Genomic DNA, 17,194 nt, shown 5'->3' on the forward strand with positions numbered 1-17,194 from the left:
GCAGGAAGGAAAGAGGAGCAGAAGGAGTGGATGCCCTGGTGCTACCTTGGCCAAGGGATGTTCTTCTCTATGTGTTTCCACCCTGGCCTTTAATAGGCAAAGTCCTGCGTCGGATAGAGCTTCAATGAGTCGACGTCATTTTAATGGCTCCAGAGTGGCCACGCTGTCCGTGGTTCGCGGACTTGGTGAGTCTAGAGCTGGATGGTCCCATACGATATAGGGATCTGCCATGCCTTTTGTCTCGGGGTCCGGTTTGTTTGGAAGAGGTCGAACGCTTCTCTAGCAGCATGGCTTTTGAGAGGCATCGATTAAAGAACAAAGGTTATTCGGATGCTGTGGTAACTACTTTATTACGTTCTCGTAAACCTTCTACATCTTTGGCTTATGCGAGGGTGTGGAAAGTTTGAGTCATGGTGTACTGAGCATCAATTAGATCCGGTATATTCTTCTGTATTGGATATTTTATCCTTCTTGCAAGATGGTTTAGCGAAAGGTTTGTCCTGCAGTTCCTTACGTGTCCAAGTTGCAGCTCTTGGATGTTTTAGGGGTAAGGTTCGGGGATTATCCTTGGCCGCGCATCCGGATGTAGTGTGTTTTCTCAAAGGCGCACAACATCTACGTCCTCCGTTCTGGAACCCTTGTCCTGCATGGAGTTTGAATTTGGTTCTTAGGGTTCTGTGTGCGGCCCCCTTTGAACCCCTTAATCATGTGACTTTGAAAGATCTTACGTTGAAGGCGGTTTTTCTTGTGGCCATTTCCTCAGCTCGTAGAATTTCGGAGTTGCAGGCCTTGTCTTGCAGAGAGCCTTTTCTTAGAATTTCCGATTCGGGAATTTCATTACGGACTGTGCCATATTTTTTACCCAAGGTAGTATCTTCTTTTCACTTAAATCAGTCAATAGAGCTACCTGCTTTTCCGTGTTTAGATCGTAGGGATCCTTCCTCTAAGGATCTTAAGAAATCGGATGTGCGTCGGATACTGTTACATTATCTTGAAGTAACCAACAGTTTTCGGTTGTCTGATCATTTGTGGAGTGGCCCTCACAAGGGTCATAATGTTTCCAAGGCTACGATTGCTCGTTGGTTAAAAGAGACAATTCGGTCTGCTTATCTTTTGGCTCGTCGAGATCTTCCTGAAGGTTTGAGAGCTCATTCCACTAGGTCGCAAGCTCCTTCCTGGGTGGAATGTCAACTAGTTTCTCCTCAGAAGATTTGTAAGGCAGCAACTTGGAAGTCCTTGCACACTTTTGCTCGTCATTACCGCCTAGATGTCCAGGCTCCAAGTTCAGCAGTTTTCGGGGAGAGTATTCTCCGAGCAGGACTCTCTGGGTCCCTCCCCAAGTAAAACAGCTCTGGTACATCCCAGGGTCTGGACTGATCCAGGTATGTACAGGGAAAGGAAAATTGGTTCTTACCTGCTAATTTTCGTTCCTGTAGCACCATGGATCAGTCCAGACGCCTGCCCTTTATATCTGTGTATAGTAATTATCTTTTCAGAGAGTCCGCTTGTTCACTGTTTTGGTTCTTAAACCACTTTTCATACAGTCTACTTTTTTTAATGTTTCTTATTTATTCCCACGGATTTTTTTCTTTGGGATTCTGCTTCCATTTAGGATTTGTGAGTTGGAAGAATGTGAGAGTTTAGATAGTTACTTAGTATTTTATTGGTTACATTTCTGCTTTGATATCGTTCAATACTGATGGACTGCAGGTGGCACCCCAAGGTATACGTCAGAGTCAGTAGACTGTTTCTCTGCCTCCCTCTGCTGGATTGGTGACATAACCCAGGGTCTGGACTGATCCATGGTACTACAGGAACGAAAATTAGCAAGTAAGAACCAATTTTCCTCTACATAACTGAGAGTGCCACCTGCAGTTCTTCAGTATTTCTTAGTCTCCAGCAGATGGTAGAAGTGCAAACCTGCAGTCTGGACTTTTAGAAAAAAAAAAAAAAAAAGATTAAGTACAGAAGGAGGAAGATTGTGCTCCCTAAAAGTTCTAGGTTCCTTCGTGGGCCATCCCTTAGGTAGAGCCAGATGAGCAGGGTGGGGGGTGGATATCCCTAGCTTGAAGTTCCCAGAGGACTGAAAATTAAGGGATCCTGGTTACTTCGGTTGCTCTGAAGCCCACACATCTGTTCCTGGGCGTGGATTAGAGGGAAGTATACCCTCTTTTCTGCCTTTTACTTTTAAAGTTTCTTTCTCTTTTTAAAAAAAAAAAAAAAAGAGATAAATCGGAGGTAGTTAAATAGGATTGAGAGGAGCTGTGATCATGTTTGCATTCTTGAACTAGTGGATCTGCAGGAAGTCAGGGTGAGTCAGGGAGGCCTTGATCATGCACCCGGAGTCCGGGAGAGTTTGGTGAGGCAGTGTGATCCTTTTGGCAGTGTGCGCGTGTGGAACACACAAAAGCATTGTGCTGGCCATTGAGCGCGGCAGATCCCGTCAGCCTGTGGAGAAAGGGGTTTGCACTTTAATTCAGCCATGTTGTGCCCCAGTTACATTTCCGGGGGTGAAGGAAGCTCATCGGGGGTTGCAGAGAAGTGAGTTACCCAATCTTTGGATGCCAGCAAGGAGGCCTTGCAGGGCGCTGAACTGGCAGTGGCCATCTTGTCGCCTCATGGTAGTAGGAGGTGGCATGGTATTGAGGAGGCCAGAGATTCCCCCGCCTCCACTGTCCCTGTTGGTTCAGGGTGCCTCTGAAGACCAGGAGAGTGTGAAGGAACCTGCTGAAGAAGGGATGGCTGCTGAATCCAGTTATTCTGAGGCCTTCTCTGTGAATTTTGTTTGCCTCTTGTATAAGGCATATTCAGCCAGATGGGGATCAGGAGGAAAGTGTCCACTGGTCCAAAATCCTAAGTGCCTGGTGAAGGTGTATAGGGTGCAACAGGAAAATCAGGTGGGCTGCTCTGCCTTCTAGACCTCGGAGGGTGTTCAGGCATGGGTGAAGGGTCCTTCTCTGATTCTGAAGCATTGGAGGATCCTTAGGGGTTTCATCAGATTCGGGGACCATCAGAGGGATGATGTTCCAGATGCGGACAAGCATACTGTACATATTGTAAATTTGGTTCTTATCTGTAAATACTGTACATTTATTTTTCATAACATCTTAGCTTGTTAAATAATTTGCTAAACCTCTTTGCTGTAACCATTCCTCTCCGGTTACATGATTCTGCTACGCTAGCCCTTTCTCCCCAGTTTAGCTTCCTTATGTTAATTGTAACTTCTTTTTTTCTTTTTTCCAAAGTTATTGATTACCCTCGTTTAATGTAAACAGATGTGATATTCCCATGAATGTCGGTATAGAAACGTTTTAAATAAATAAATCAGTCGGATCTGGAGGAGATTCTGGTAGCAGAAGGGGATGACCCTACAGTAGTCTGCTTGTTCTAAAAGGAGGCGTTACACCCTTTCATTCCCCAGGTTCTGGATAAACTAGGGGTCAAAGTCCTTCAGGGGGAATCTGACAATGAAAGGGTGGACCCAGTTCTGGATGGGCTGTAGGGTCTCCCGAAGACCTTTCCTTTACCTAAGAAGGTGAAGAAGTTAGTAATCCAGTAGTGGGATACTCCAGAGGCTGATCTTAGAGTAAGCAGGACCATGGCGAAGTTATATCCCTTGACAGAGGAGACCTTGGCGCTTCTGATGCTGCCCAAGATAGATACTTCAGTCTCGGCGGTGACCAAAAAATAAGACCATTCCTGTAGAAGGATCAGCTGCCTTGAAGGATACTCAGGATCTGAAGTTGGAAATTCAGTTAGAGGATGTTTGAGGTGTTTGCTTGAACCTTCAAGTGGCAACTTGTAGTAGCCTTATGCAGCGAGCCTGCTAACACTAGGTGCAGAAAGCACAAGAGAAGGACCCCTGTTCCATGGCCAATTCTAAGCATGCAGCCTGGTTGGAAATCAATCAGGTTTTTGGTCTCGGCCGTGGCAGCTCGATGGCTTACTGTGGTTGAGTAATTGGTCGGTGGATGTGTGGTCCAAGTCTCAGCTGTGTAATCTTCCTTTCAAAGGAAAGCTTTTGTTTGGGGAAGACCTAGAGCAATTGATGAAGCATTTTGGGGAATCAAAGGGAAAGAAGTTGCCAGAGAATAAGAAGCCCAGCAAGAAAAATTTTCCACCTCTGTCTTGTTTTAGGGATGTGAGGAGATTCCATTCCAATAGAAATGCTTCATCTTCCTCACAACGGCAAGGTTCGAGGAGGCAGCAGTCCTTTCGCAGGGCGCATGGACCTGCCCGTGATAATTTCAGTCAAGGGACCAGAGAAAATAAGACTTCATAATGAGGGCAGCTCGGTCCACTCCTCCAAGAATGCCGTCAGGGGGAGATTGACCCTCTTTTATGAAGAGTGGACCAAGATCATGACAGATCAATGAGTTCTGGAGATAAGAGACGGATATGTATTGGAATTTTCTCGTCCAATCAGAGAAGCCTATGTAGTGTCTCATTCCGTGTCCTGCATCAAAACGGAAGCAGTGCAGAAGATGTTGCAGCACCTGTGGCACCTAAAAACAATAGTGCCAGTTCCTCCGCAAGATTGGGGACAGAGAAGGTACTTGGTTAACTTTGTGATTCCAAAGAAGGAAGGCACCTTTTGGCCTATTCTGGATCTGCAGAAGGACAATGTGGCAATGCGGGTGTCGCTTTTTTGCATAGAAACATTGCAAACAGTGATAGCTGCGGTTCAGAAAGGTGAGTATCTGGCATCTTTGGATTTTATGGAGGCTTATCTGCATATCCCTATTCGTCCAGACCAGCAGAAATTTCTATGGTTGTGGTGCTAGGGGAGCACTTTCAATTCCGAGCTCTTTCTTTCAGCCTGGCAACTGTGCCAAGGATTTTTATGAAGGTGATGGTGATGGTAGCAGCGGTGCTAAGAAGGGAAGGAGTTCTGGTACACCTGTACTTGGACGATTGGCTCATCCGGGCAAAGTCTGAATTGGAGTGCCATCTCTCAATACAGCGGCTTCTGAGTATGTTACGCTCTATGGGTTGGGTGGTGAACCTTGCGAAGAGCAGTTTGGTTCTGTCCCAGTCCTTTGAATACCTGGGGCACGCCCCCTTGGGAAAGGTTTTTCTTACCTCAGAGAGGTAAGTTACAGCCTTAGGTACTTTGTCTGCTTCAACTGTCGGTGCCCAGGTCTGGGATTATTTGTAGGTCCTAGGGCCTATGACTTCTACGCCAGAATTAGTTCCATGGGCGTTTGCAAAAGACCGCATGTGAGCAGCGAGTCCTTCTGTCCCATTGGAATCCATTGTTGAAAGTGTTTTTCCTGCCTTTGCCAATTCAGGGAGATGCCAGGTCCAGTCTCTTGTGGTGGTTAACTTAGCACAACCTTGAGAAAGCGGTGGACCTGGAACTCCCAGACTGGGTGGTATTGACCACAGATGCCAGCCTCAAGCTTTGGGCCATGTATCTAGAACAAACGGCTCAAGATTGATTGTCAGCAAGGGAAGTGTCCTGGGCTATAAACTGTTTGGAAATGAGAGCAGTTCACAGAACATTGGTTTCCTTTCTTCTGCAGATCTGAGGTCAGATAGTGTGGGTTTTCTCTGACAATGCGATGACAGTGGTGTATATCAATCAGGGTGGGATGAAGAGTCACTGGGTGGCTCAGGAGGGCCAGGAGCTTTTTGTTTGGGCAGAACATTATCTCACAGGGTTGGCGGTGTCCCATGTGACCGGAGCACATAGTGTGCAGGCAGATTATTTCAGCAGACAGCAGTTGGATCCGAGGGAATGGGAGTTGTCCTCAGAAGCCATGGATCTCATTCAGGCCAGGTGGGGCATATCTCGGTTGGACCTGATGGCTTTGTGCCTGAATGCCAAGACGGAGTGGTTTTTCAGCTGCAGGAGAGAGTTTGGATCTGAAGGAATTGATGCTCCGGCCCTCCCATGACCTGCGCAAATTATGCTGTATGTGTTTCCTCCATGGCCTCTCATGGGCCGAGTTTTGCGGTGAATAGAGCGACACCCAGGAAGAATGGTTCTCACCATTTCTCTCAAGGACTCTGCTGAAGCTCCAAAAGGATGGGGGGAGCCATGATCCTAGTGGCACCTTTCTGGCCAAGGCAGGTGTGGTTCCCTCTCCTCCAAGACCTGTCAGTGCATGCACCTATCCCGTTGGGGATGGTGCCCAATCTCATATCGCAGAATCAGGGCACCCTGTGCTACTTGAATCTCCAGGCCCTGGCCCTCACAGCATGGATGTTGAGCGTATAATCCTTCAGCCTTTTGCAGCTCTCGGATTGTGTGTCCCGAGTCTTGATTGAGTCCCGGAAGCCTTCCACCAGGAAGGTCTTACAACTCGAAGTGGAAGCGTTTCTTCATCTGATGTGGTTGACACGGGCTGGACACTTTCTCCTGTCTGCTATCCCATCTGCTGGATTACCTCTGGCATCTGTCTGAGTCTGGCTTCCAGACCAGCTCAGTTTGTGTGTACCTCAGTGCATTCAGCGCCTATCTCCGGTGGTCACGGGTGTGCCCATTTTGGTCCAGGCTCTCGTCATATGCTTCATGCGGGGCTTTGTCCAATTAAAGCACCCACTTCGACCTCCAGCTACCCCGTGGGATCTCAACGTTGTCCTGGCAAGGCTAATGTGACCTCCATTCGAGCCCCTTAAGTCCTGTGACCTGAAGTTCATCACCTGGAAAGGTCATGTTCCTGGTGACGATCACTTCTGCTCGCAGGGTCAGTGAGATCCAGGCCCTATTATGTTCAGTCCCTGCACAAAGTTCTTCCATGATTGTGTTACTGCGTACGCATCCCAAATTTCTACCTAAGGTGGCGACTGCTTTCCACATCAATCAGTCCATCATTTTCCTCAACTTTTTTCCAAGACCTCATTCCCACCCAGGGGAACATGCTCTCCTCACCTTAGACTGCAACGAGCGGTTGCCTTCTATCTGGATCGCATAGCGGCCCATAGACAGTCCTCCCAGCTCTTCATGTCTTTCGATCCCAACAGTCTGGGTTCAGGGATGGGGAAGCAGACCCTATCGCAGGGGTCGGGAACCCATGGCTCGCGAGCCAGATATGGCTCTTTTGAGGGCTGCATCTGGCTCGCAGACACGTGTCGCCATACTTCGCGGTTCCCCGCTGACCCAGCTGCTCCCCGGTCCTCCGCCGCCCGGGCTTAAAATGCTGTCAGCCCGGGCGGAACGCGGCAGGACAGCTGGAGTCAGCGGCACCGGCGTGCTCTCTTCTCCTCCCCCCCGCGGCCCGGAAGAGGAAGTGGAGAGCATCGGGTGCCTGCGCGGGAAGAAGAGACCACACTAGCGTGGTCTCTTCTTCCGCGCAGGCACCCGATGCTCACCACTTCCTCTTCCGGGCCGCGGGGGGGAGGAGAAGAGAGCACGCCGACTGGGGTCATCCGGGTGCCTGCGCGGGAGTCATCGGGTGTCAGCCGGGTGCCAGCGCTGGAGTCATCGGGTGCCTGCGCGGGTCTTCCCGCGCAGGCACCCGATGCTCTCCACTTCCTCTTCCGGGCCGCGGGAAGAAGAGAGCACGCCGGTGACTGCAGCGCGGCTCGGAGGAAAATGAAAATCTTCAACCGCGGCCGATGGGACTCCGCCTTCGCCTCCGCGAGGGCTGAAAATGAAGGAGGTTAGCGTTGGGAGGTGGCTGCTGCTGCCGCGAGTTCCCGGGGGGGGGGGGGGGGAAGGGGGAGAGAGAGAGTGAATGAGCGAGCAAGCATGTGTGTTTGAGATCCTGTGTGTGTGAGTGAGAGATTGCATGTATGTGAATGATTGAGAGCCTGTATATGTGAAAGAGAGTATGTCTGTGATTGAGAGCCTGCCTGTGAGAGAGAGAGCATGAATGTAAGTTTACCATTGGGAACCTGTATGTGTAAGTTTGTGATTGAAAACCTGTTTGTGTGAAAGAGTATGTGTGTATGATTGAGATCCTTTGTGTGTGAGAGAAATCATGTGTATGTATGATTAAGAGCCTGTGTGTATAAGTAAGAGAGAGATCATGTGTGTCTGTGTCTGATTGACAGCTGGTTTAGGTGATGGAGCATGTGAGTATGTGATTGAGAGCCTGTGTTTAAATGAGAGAGAGAGACCATGTGTGTCTGTGTGATTGAGAGCTGATTTAGGTGAGGGAGCATGTGAGTATGTGATTGAGAGCCTGTGTTTAAATGAGAGAGAGAGAGGACATGTTTGTAAGCATGTGAATGAGAGTCTGTGTGTGAGAGAAAAAGACAGCATGTATTTATGTGATTGAAAGCCTGTGTGTGTGTAAGCGTGAAAAGATAGACAGCATGTGTGTAAATGTGTAATTAAGAGCCTATATAAGTGAGAGAGAAAAAACATTTGTATATGTGAGTGACTGAGAGCATGTGTGTATAGGTGTGTCATTGAGAGCCAGTGTGAGAGAGAGCGCTGGTATGTGACTGAGAGAGGAGAAAGTTCCAAGCAAACCACCCCACCTCCTGCTAATTCAGAACAATCTCAGGACACCTGGATATCAAACGTTCCCAGGTATGCAGAGCAAAAAAAATTTTGTATCCTTATTATTTTTCATTACTGGATCTTTGTGTCTGCTATTTTGAAATATTTTGTTGGTATCTGGAAATGTTTTATATGAGTTTTTAATTATTGGATATTCCACTCATCAGCTGTTTCGAAATATGTTCTTTTTGTTAGTACAGTTTTACTGCTGATGATTTTATATTTCTTGATTTGTTTTATAAGGATGTGTGATGTTTCTTTTTTCCTTTGTTACACTGCATACAGAGACTCTGGCTTGTTGCAGTTTCCAATTCAGTTTTTGTCTGCATGCTTCTTGTTATGCGTTTTGGTCTCTTTATTCTATGTTAGGTGAGGGACAGCACGTGATTCAGGTGAGGTTTTCTGCTGGCGTGTAGTTTCTGTGTAGGACTCTATAGCAGCCTGACTTGGTCCGTTTTCCTAATAGGAGATGTATTGGTGTCTTAAGGCCTGGTGTAATATTTTCAGAGACTTATTGTACTTTAAAAGTGTGATCTTACATAAAATGCACACATTTACTTGTATTTAGTTTTAAACATATTGTATGGCTCTCATGGAATTACATTTTAAAATATATGGCGTTTATGGCTCTCTCAGCCAAAAAGGTTCCTGACCCCTGCCCTATCGAATAATTCCATTAAAACTGCCTGGCAAGTTCTTAGAAAATCTGAAAGACTCTGGCATAAAAAACCTTCCACTTCTTCCATTCAAGACTTTAGAACATGCCTCAAAACTTATCAAACCATAATTCTAGATGTTAAAAAAGATTACTATTCCAATCTAATCAATAAAATTGGATATGATCCCAAAACATTATTTAATATAGCTAAACGTTTAACTTCTGTCAAATCTACTAAATCTGTTCCTCCTGAAACTTTATCAGCTGAAGCTTTTCTTGTCTTTTTTTTTTTTTTAGCCTAAAAATTGAAAACCTTTGCTTAAATTTCATTAATGTTCCTGACTGGTTCAATTCTTCTCCAATTTCAATCTGGGATACTTTCGAGTATGTCTCCTCCCATGAGATCAACCAACTTATTACTAAATCTAATACTACTCTCTGCCTGCACTTCTTTTCTCCTCTGATCTTTTCAAAGCATTTAAAGAAACTCCCATCTTTGCCCAATTAATCAACTCTTGATTAATTGGCTTTTTTTTAAGCAGGAAGGAAAAATACCTTCACTTAGAGAAGAGTTCTCTAAGTGAAGGTATGACCACTGCTAAAAAAGAAAAAAACACTTATTGATCACAATGACCCTGCCAATCACAGACCCATTTCAGCTCTTCCTTTTTTTACCAAAATTCTTGTCAGTTCTTTCTCAGCTCACTGATCATCTTCAAAAACGTGACAGCCTTGATCCACATCAGCTTGATTTCCGTCATCTTAGCACTGAATTACCTCTCTTTCTCACAGATTCTGTAGAAGAGGCATAGTAGATGCTGGTTCTCAATTCATTCTAGTTTCTTTGGATATATTATCTGTTTTTGACAATATTGATCATCATATTCTCCTCTATCGTCTACAAGAATGTGGTATTTCTGGTACTGTTCTTCGATGGTTTCAATCATTTCTTTCTGATTGCTCTCAGCAAATCAAATTTCAAAATAAACTTTCTTCTATTTCTTCAATCAAACGTGGAGTTCCCCAGGGTTTGGCCCTATCCTCTGTTATTCAATGTTTACTTAGCTCCTATTTGCAAGCTTTTCACTACTCTTACTGACTCTTGTAAACTTTACACTGACAACATTCAATTCATTATTCGTGTTCATCCCTCCTGGAATGAAACTCACTCTCATCAATTATTGTTTCACTGCTATCAAGTCTTGGTTAAAACATAACAAACTGTCACTAAACATGTCCAAAACCATCTTTCTTTCTCTTTCTAGCCCATTAAAGCCTCTTAAATAAACTTCCATCTATCTCGACAGTCATTCATTCACAATACAAAAGCAAGCAAAAAGCTTAGGTGTCATAATTGACAGTTCTTTCTTTCAAACCTCAAAACAAGTAATTCAACATGGATTCTACAGACTAAGAACTCTTCTTAGTCTAAAATTGCTTCATCCTCCTAAATTTCTGACTGTCCTCCAGGCATTTATCTTCCCTATCTTAGATTACTGCAGCAGTCTCCATATTGGTCTTCCGTCCTCCACAATCCGTCCTATGCAGATTTTGCTGAACTCATCTCAGGAACAAAATGTTTTGATCACATTACTCCAAAATTGGTCTTATCATTCACAAACTCATCAATGATATTTCATGTCCCTGGGCAAACGCTATTCTCAAGTTTTATCAGCAGTTCGCAATCTTCACTCGTCACAACTCTTATCTCCTTGATGTTCCTTCCCCAAAGGTTGCTCATTTTATACACAACTCACGAATACTTATTCTCTGTAGCAGGACCCAATTTCTGGAATTCTTTACCTCTAGAAATTCAGCAGTGCAAATCTGTTAAAACACTTAGGTCTCTCCTCAAACTTTTTTTTATTTCAATCAAGCAATTTTTTATTATTTTACCTGACTTTTTGTATTCAGTTTTATATTATTTATTTGTTTTTAATGCCTGTACTTTAGTTAGTTTTTTGTTCTTTTGTTGTGTGTCATTTTTGTTCATCGCCTAGACCTTTTTGCAATTAGGCTATTCATAAATTTAAATAAATCTAGGACAGCAGGATGTTAGTCCTCAGGAATCCTGCCCGCTTCCCCACAATGTTGGGTTCACCTTAGGTTTGTTTTATTTTTTTTTTTTGCTCGTATTTTGCTGTGTTACGAGACCTTGACAGAGATTTTCCGTGCTGGGCTCCATAGGATGATGTCACCCACATGTGAGGACTAACATCTTGCTGTCCTAGGAGAACACCTATTACAGGTAAGCAGCTGCGCTTTCCGTAGATAGCAGGATGAATTAGCCATGCGTTCCCTCCCTCCTCCCTGGACAGAATGTACTACTTCTTGCTATACCTTACTGTACTGCACTCCGTTTCTGTGCTTTGAGACCAACCGAGAAGAGACCAGTAATCGCACGGGAAGGAGTTGCGCAGGAATGCAACAGCAAAGCTCTGCTAGCGCTAGGAGAAGTTCCCGCCTCAAGCCACCAGGCGCACTCCTAGACAGCATGGCTAATTCATCCTGCTACCTACAGAAAAAACAGTTTTGAGGAAGAGGAGGCAGCCACAGGGACAAAAGGCAGAGCACTTTCATTGTCCCTAGTGATGCCTGCTTTAATTCTGTGTCCAATTGCTAGTCCTGAGCCCCACAACTCTCAAATTACTGGTGGTTGCCCTGCTTCAGCTCTCCAAATGGCACAAGGGAGAAAACATAATTGGTGAGATGGAGGGATGAGAGGTAGGAAGAGCAGAGTTGACTTGGGGACTGGGAGCTAGACATAGTAAATAGGAGTGATAGAACAAAATAAGGGATGTGGCAGGCTGATTTACTGGGGGGGGGGGGGCTACTTGATATAAAATAGGGAGAAGAAAAGCTTGGATATATTTGGAACAGACGTCAGGGAGAAATGGAGATGGAGGGCTAGGAAGTCTGAGGGATGGGGGAGAAAGGGAAATAGAGGACTGGGAAATATGGGGAGGAAGATGAAGGGCTGGGAATGCTAGACCACATATTAATTTTTCTTAAGTTATTGATACCGACTGCCTAGTACTAGAACCTATGTTTTATATTTGTTTATATGTTCTAATAAGGGTTATTTTATTTTAATTTTAGTTAACTTTTTATGGTTTTATATATGTTATGCTAAGTTTATTATATATTTATGGATTTTTCATAAACCGCTTTGATTTTTATTTGAAAGGCAGTATTTGAAGACCAGTAAACTAAACCAAATCAGTCTCCACCAAAAGAGAGCTATTTGTATCATAGTTCCCCATACCCTTTAGAGTTTTAGTAATGTCTTGACAATTAGAGGAATTGGAGGATATGCATACAGATGGCCCTTTCCCCAATGTAGGGAAAACGCATCTGACAATAACTTGCCCTCTGTCCCCTTTCTGGAACAGAAGTAGAGTTTCTTCCTGTTCAGAGAAGTTACAAACAGATCTATCATGTCTGTCTCTTCCCTGTTCAGGATCCACTCTTCTTGGTCTAGGAACTGAATGAATTCATCCACTAGAACAGTATCCCTTCCTGCCAGTTATATGGCTCTTTAGGTCAACCCTTGAGAGATGGTCCAGTTCCAAAATCTGACAGATTCCCAACACAGGAGAAATGATCCTATTCCTTCCTGCTTGTTCAGGTAAAACTTTACTACCTGATTGTCTGAGCTAAGACAACTTTTTTGGCCAGCTGATCTCTGAAAACCTTTAGTGTGTTCAGTACTGACCAAAGCTTGAGGAAATTTGTGGTAACTCTTTTCTCAAATGCGCCAGGGACCCTATGTGTGAAGCCTTTCTATGTGGGCTCCCTAGGCCAGGTTGGAGGCATCTATTTGGATAATTTGGTGGGGAGGAGTTTGGAAGAGGATACTCTTGTCCAGATTTGAATGAACCAGCCAGAAGGACAGAGAATCCTTGAGCTGCTGGGTGACTTGGATGCTCTTCTGAATATTTTATTTTAGTATATTGTTTCACTTGGTATTCTGCAATCACATTATTTTTAAACACCCATTACCTCCCAGTTTCTACTCTCTCCCCATAATAAAATAATCCCCATCAGATTAAACTATGCACAACAGCATCTATTCAGGTAACCTAAATAACCCTGATCTTCTGTGGCTTGTAGCCACTGGGATCTTAGGGAGCATTAGGCTTGTCTTATATGGAGATGTGCTATAGGAGTGGCATAAATAATTGAAGCCATGAGGCCTAGCGTTCTCAACATGTTTCAATCTGGCGCTTCACTTTGGAAACCAAGATGATCATCCTATCCATTTATATGAAAAATGTGGTATTCCTTCTTAAATATTTCCAACAAAAGTTTTTGCAATAAGTTGAAGGCATTCTCATACATTATCTCTGAAAAGTCTAACCCAGAGATGCCCAACTCTGGGCCTCAAGGACTGCAAACTGGTCTGGTTTTCAGGATATCTCTAATTGATATGCACGAGAGAGATTTGCATACAACTGAAGCATTCTGCATGCAAACTTTTCATGCATATTCATTAGTGTTATCCTGAAAATCTGACAAGTACGCAGCCCTTGAGAACCAGCGTTGGACACCCCTCTGTAAAAGAGAGGTTTCCATCATCGAGTTCTGGTACCTCTTGTGGTTGATAATGTCAGCAGCATCTCTGAATGGAGATACTTCACGTGATTTGCTGCAGCTCCTCTTTTTTTGGTATGTTGTGGCTTGCAGTGCAGTTAGTAATTGCTTTGAATTTTTTTCCCTCTTCATGACTTTTTTTCTAGGTGCGAACAGGGTATGATGGCTTGGGTGGCAGAACTAAATTTATACAGCCTGTATCCTTTCTAAATCATTGGGAAGGTGGTCGGTTCCCTTATGCAGTGAAAAGGTGGCTCTTGTCTGACTGAGGGAAGCCCAGCACTCCTGGGTCATGATCAATCTTGCGAATGTTGGTGGCCTTGGATTTCCATGGTATGTGATAAATCACCATTTTGTAAAGGCTTTTCTCAGTGCTTGAAATGGCCAGGTCTCTTGGTTGATTTGCTTTTTGAGACAGAGTTCATATACACCAGTGATGCAGTTTGCACCTCCTTGAGGTTGGCGCATGCTATATCCTTCATATAGTAGTAAAGAAAATGGGCAGACTATATGGGCATTGTAGTTTATATTTTTCATTTTTGGCAGCCATACCATATTAAATGTACAGAAATCCATTCTCTGATCTTCTGTTAAGTTTGGCTAAATTTGACACTTTGCAGGCTACCTACCGTCTCAACTTTTGACCTGAGATTTACTGTTTCTAGTATAATGTTGTCTCCATGTTCTTTTCCTTAACCCATTTCCTCCCAGACTAGCCTAACAGAAATCCGTCCTCTTCCCCCCAAGATGAAGAAACGGAAGGTGTCGCGGCCTACTACAGTGGCTGCATCATCTGCTACCTGTCAGCCAAGACTAGAAGATTTCCTGAAGTAAAACTCAACTGACTGTTTCGATACTGATGAGCACTGCTGAACTTTCCAACATCTGTTAGCAGGACAGAGCAAGAAATTACATGGACACAGTTTAACAGATGTAGACACGGTACCTCCAGGTTACTTCCATTGCTGCCAAAGGTAGAGATGCTTACCCTCCAGAAAAGCATCCTCCTATAGGGACCCATCTTATTTGAGGTGGGAGGGATGTGGAACGTGTGCAACCTGGAAGGTTCAGTGATAACCTTCCAAACTGATGCTCTTTGCTGCTGAAGGGGTCAGAGGTGGGCATCTGTGACTCAGCTTGCTGCTCTGGTTTCTGTAATTAAACAAGAAAATAGTGAAGGTTTTGGCAGGAGTCTGTTCAAAAGCAACTGAAGAACAAGTCGAATTCTCTTTGGGCTCCATCCACTACCAGCTTGACAGCCTTACATTTACGAATTACATTGGTTGCTATTAGTATAACTGTAGTGTACACTGCTAGCATGAATGGAGACAGCAGGTCACTCTTCATGTTCTTGAAGCTGCAATCTCTGATTCTTCATCTTGCTTTTACTTTTAATGCATTTGCCATCTGATTCCATGAACCATAAGGTTAATCTGTACTTTCTCAGAGCAGCGATATGATTCTGAGGGGATCAACCAGATGCATTAATTTGTGTGGTTAATCAGACCCTTGTATTTGTTGTCTGGATCAAAAAAATGAAGCCCATGAGAAACTCAAGCACATGTCCCAAATAATTCCTCCAAGAATGGTCTCCCTGATTGTTCTGGCAGCTTTTTCCATATCATTTGCATCTTTTGCTGAACTGCAGGACACTGCAGTACTAGAGAATGGGGTGTGTGTTTGTGGTTGTCTTCTTCGTCAATTTTTTTTATATTGCATTGTAAGGTAATATAAAATTGTTAGCCACGCAGCTTCTCCCCTACCTTTCATTGAGAACTGATACCTTGTGCAGTTCTACAGGGGAGATGACCTGTTACTATAGCTTCAGATAATATGGAAAGAATAACTGTAATAGTTTGGAAAGTGCTATCAAGAGAAAAACATCTCCAAAAGCTACTTTTCCCTTGTTTTTCCCAGTGCAGTATTTTGTGCATGTTATAAATCTTTTTTTTTTTTCTTATTTATTTACAAACGTCTATTGCCTAACAAGTGGGCATGGTCATTAGAAGGCATCTTTTGGTGTCAATACTGCCTTTCAAGGATCCTGAAATGATTCAGAATTCTTATAAGAAGTGACTCTCTGGAGGATTTCTCTTTGATTCTGTGAATACAATGACCACTTGATTGGTGTTGGTGGAGCTCTGTAAGACCATTTTATGCTAAGAGTGGTCTCATATTGCTTCTTTGATATGGCACCGATCTTCCTTGCATCACAAAAAAAGCAGGAATACTCATTGCAGCACCAGGTTCATTAACGTTGTTGATTCTGAGGAGGGTAAAGGACAGCATAGTTCACTGGAAATACGGCTGCCGTTTTAGAGTCCAACAATCAGTTTTGACACCAGTCTCTTGTTGTAAGACCCTCTTAAAGAAACAAGCAAACTTTTCCCAAGGTAAAGGCTTGTAAACCAATGAAAGAATATCTCCCGCTATAGTGGTGACACAATATAGCTTGAAAGGAAAAAGGGCCTGAATCTCCAATAGGCCAGTAATGTAAATACAATCTAGTTGCCAGTTTTTAGGTTTCAAATTATTTTCAGTCCTTGCTGCCCCCCCCTAGTTTATTATATGTATTTTCACTTGTTTACATAGCCCCAACAAAACAAAGTATTTCAGTACATAGGGCCTACATTTCTTGACTATCTTTCTTTCTTTTGGTACAATTTCTGATTTTCTTAGTTTTATCCAGTTAATCATTTTCTATAAAACTGGAGTGTCAAACTACTCTGTCTTTTAAGACCATAGCCAGGTCTGGTTTTCAGGATGTCTACAATGAATATGCAAAAGATTTGCAAATAGTAACTTATTCATGGTTAATTTGCATAATTTAGTTACCCTGAAAACCAGGCCTGGGTGTAGTCCTAGAGTACCATCATTGGAGACATGTAATAAATATATGCTTATCCAATTATGTCAAGACAATTAAAAATATAAATCTTTTAACAATTGTAAAGAAAATTTTGGCCCAACACAAACTGTGAAGAACCAGATATCCTAATGACTTAACTGCTTATATATTTATATTGCAAGGGTGAAGGGAAGAATGCCCAATAAAAGTTGTGTAGATTTTTTTTTCCAAAACATGGTTACACTTTCATTTTAGCAAAGCTTTTCCTTCTTTCTTTCTGCTATATTCAGTATGGTGATACAGGAGGTGTTGCTCTTCATGTCAAGTTCATCCTACTGATTTAGGATTGGCCCAGCTCTGTAGCTCAGGCAATAAGTGCTATACATTGGCATGGAGAAGGTTACCAGTGTGCCAGAGGTCAGAGTTAGGTATGCAGGTACCAATGTAAATACCAGTGCCAGAAGAAGTTTGCTTCAACAAATAGATTAAAATAAAGTCCTTAAAGTTATTAGGATAATTAGATTGTCCGTACACAACTTGAAATAACTCTTAACAATTCAACAGCATTAAGATGCAGACAGCAGTCCAACAGCAGGGTTGGGGCTTTCCAGTTTTGTGTGTGATTATCTACGTGTGGGTG

At 43.6% G+C, this 17,194-nt stretch overlaps 1 protein-coding gene across 1 annotated transcript in view; it reads left to right on the plus strand.

Annotated features, from left to right (window-relative positions):
* The window catches only part of TRAIP (TRAF interacting protein), a 138,197-nt gene extending 121,416 nt beyond the window's left edge, over positions 1 to 16,781 (plus strand). Inside the window, exons 14-15 of the mRNA XM_029599671.1 lie at positions 13,853 to 13,903; positions 14,418 to 16,781. Coding sequence (XP_029455531.1) covers positions 13,853 to 13,903; positions 14,418 to 14,540 — 174 coding nt within the window. The 3' untranslated portion in view covers positions 14,541 to 16,781. The remainder of the gene's footprint in view (positions 1 to 13,852; positions 13,904 to 14,417) is intronic.
* The last annotated feature ends 413 nt before the right edge of the window (positions 16,782 to 17,194 follow it).

The sequence above is a fragment of the Rhinatrema bivittatum genome, chromosome 4 (genome assembly GCF_901001135.1).
Source record: "Rhinatrema bivittatum chromosome 4, aRhiBiv1.1, whole genome shotgun sequence".
Lineage (NCBI taxonomy): Eukaryota > Metazoa > Chordata > Amphibia > Gymnophiona > Rhinatrematidae > Rhinatrema > Rhinatrema bivittatum.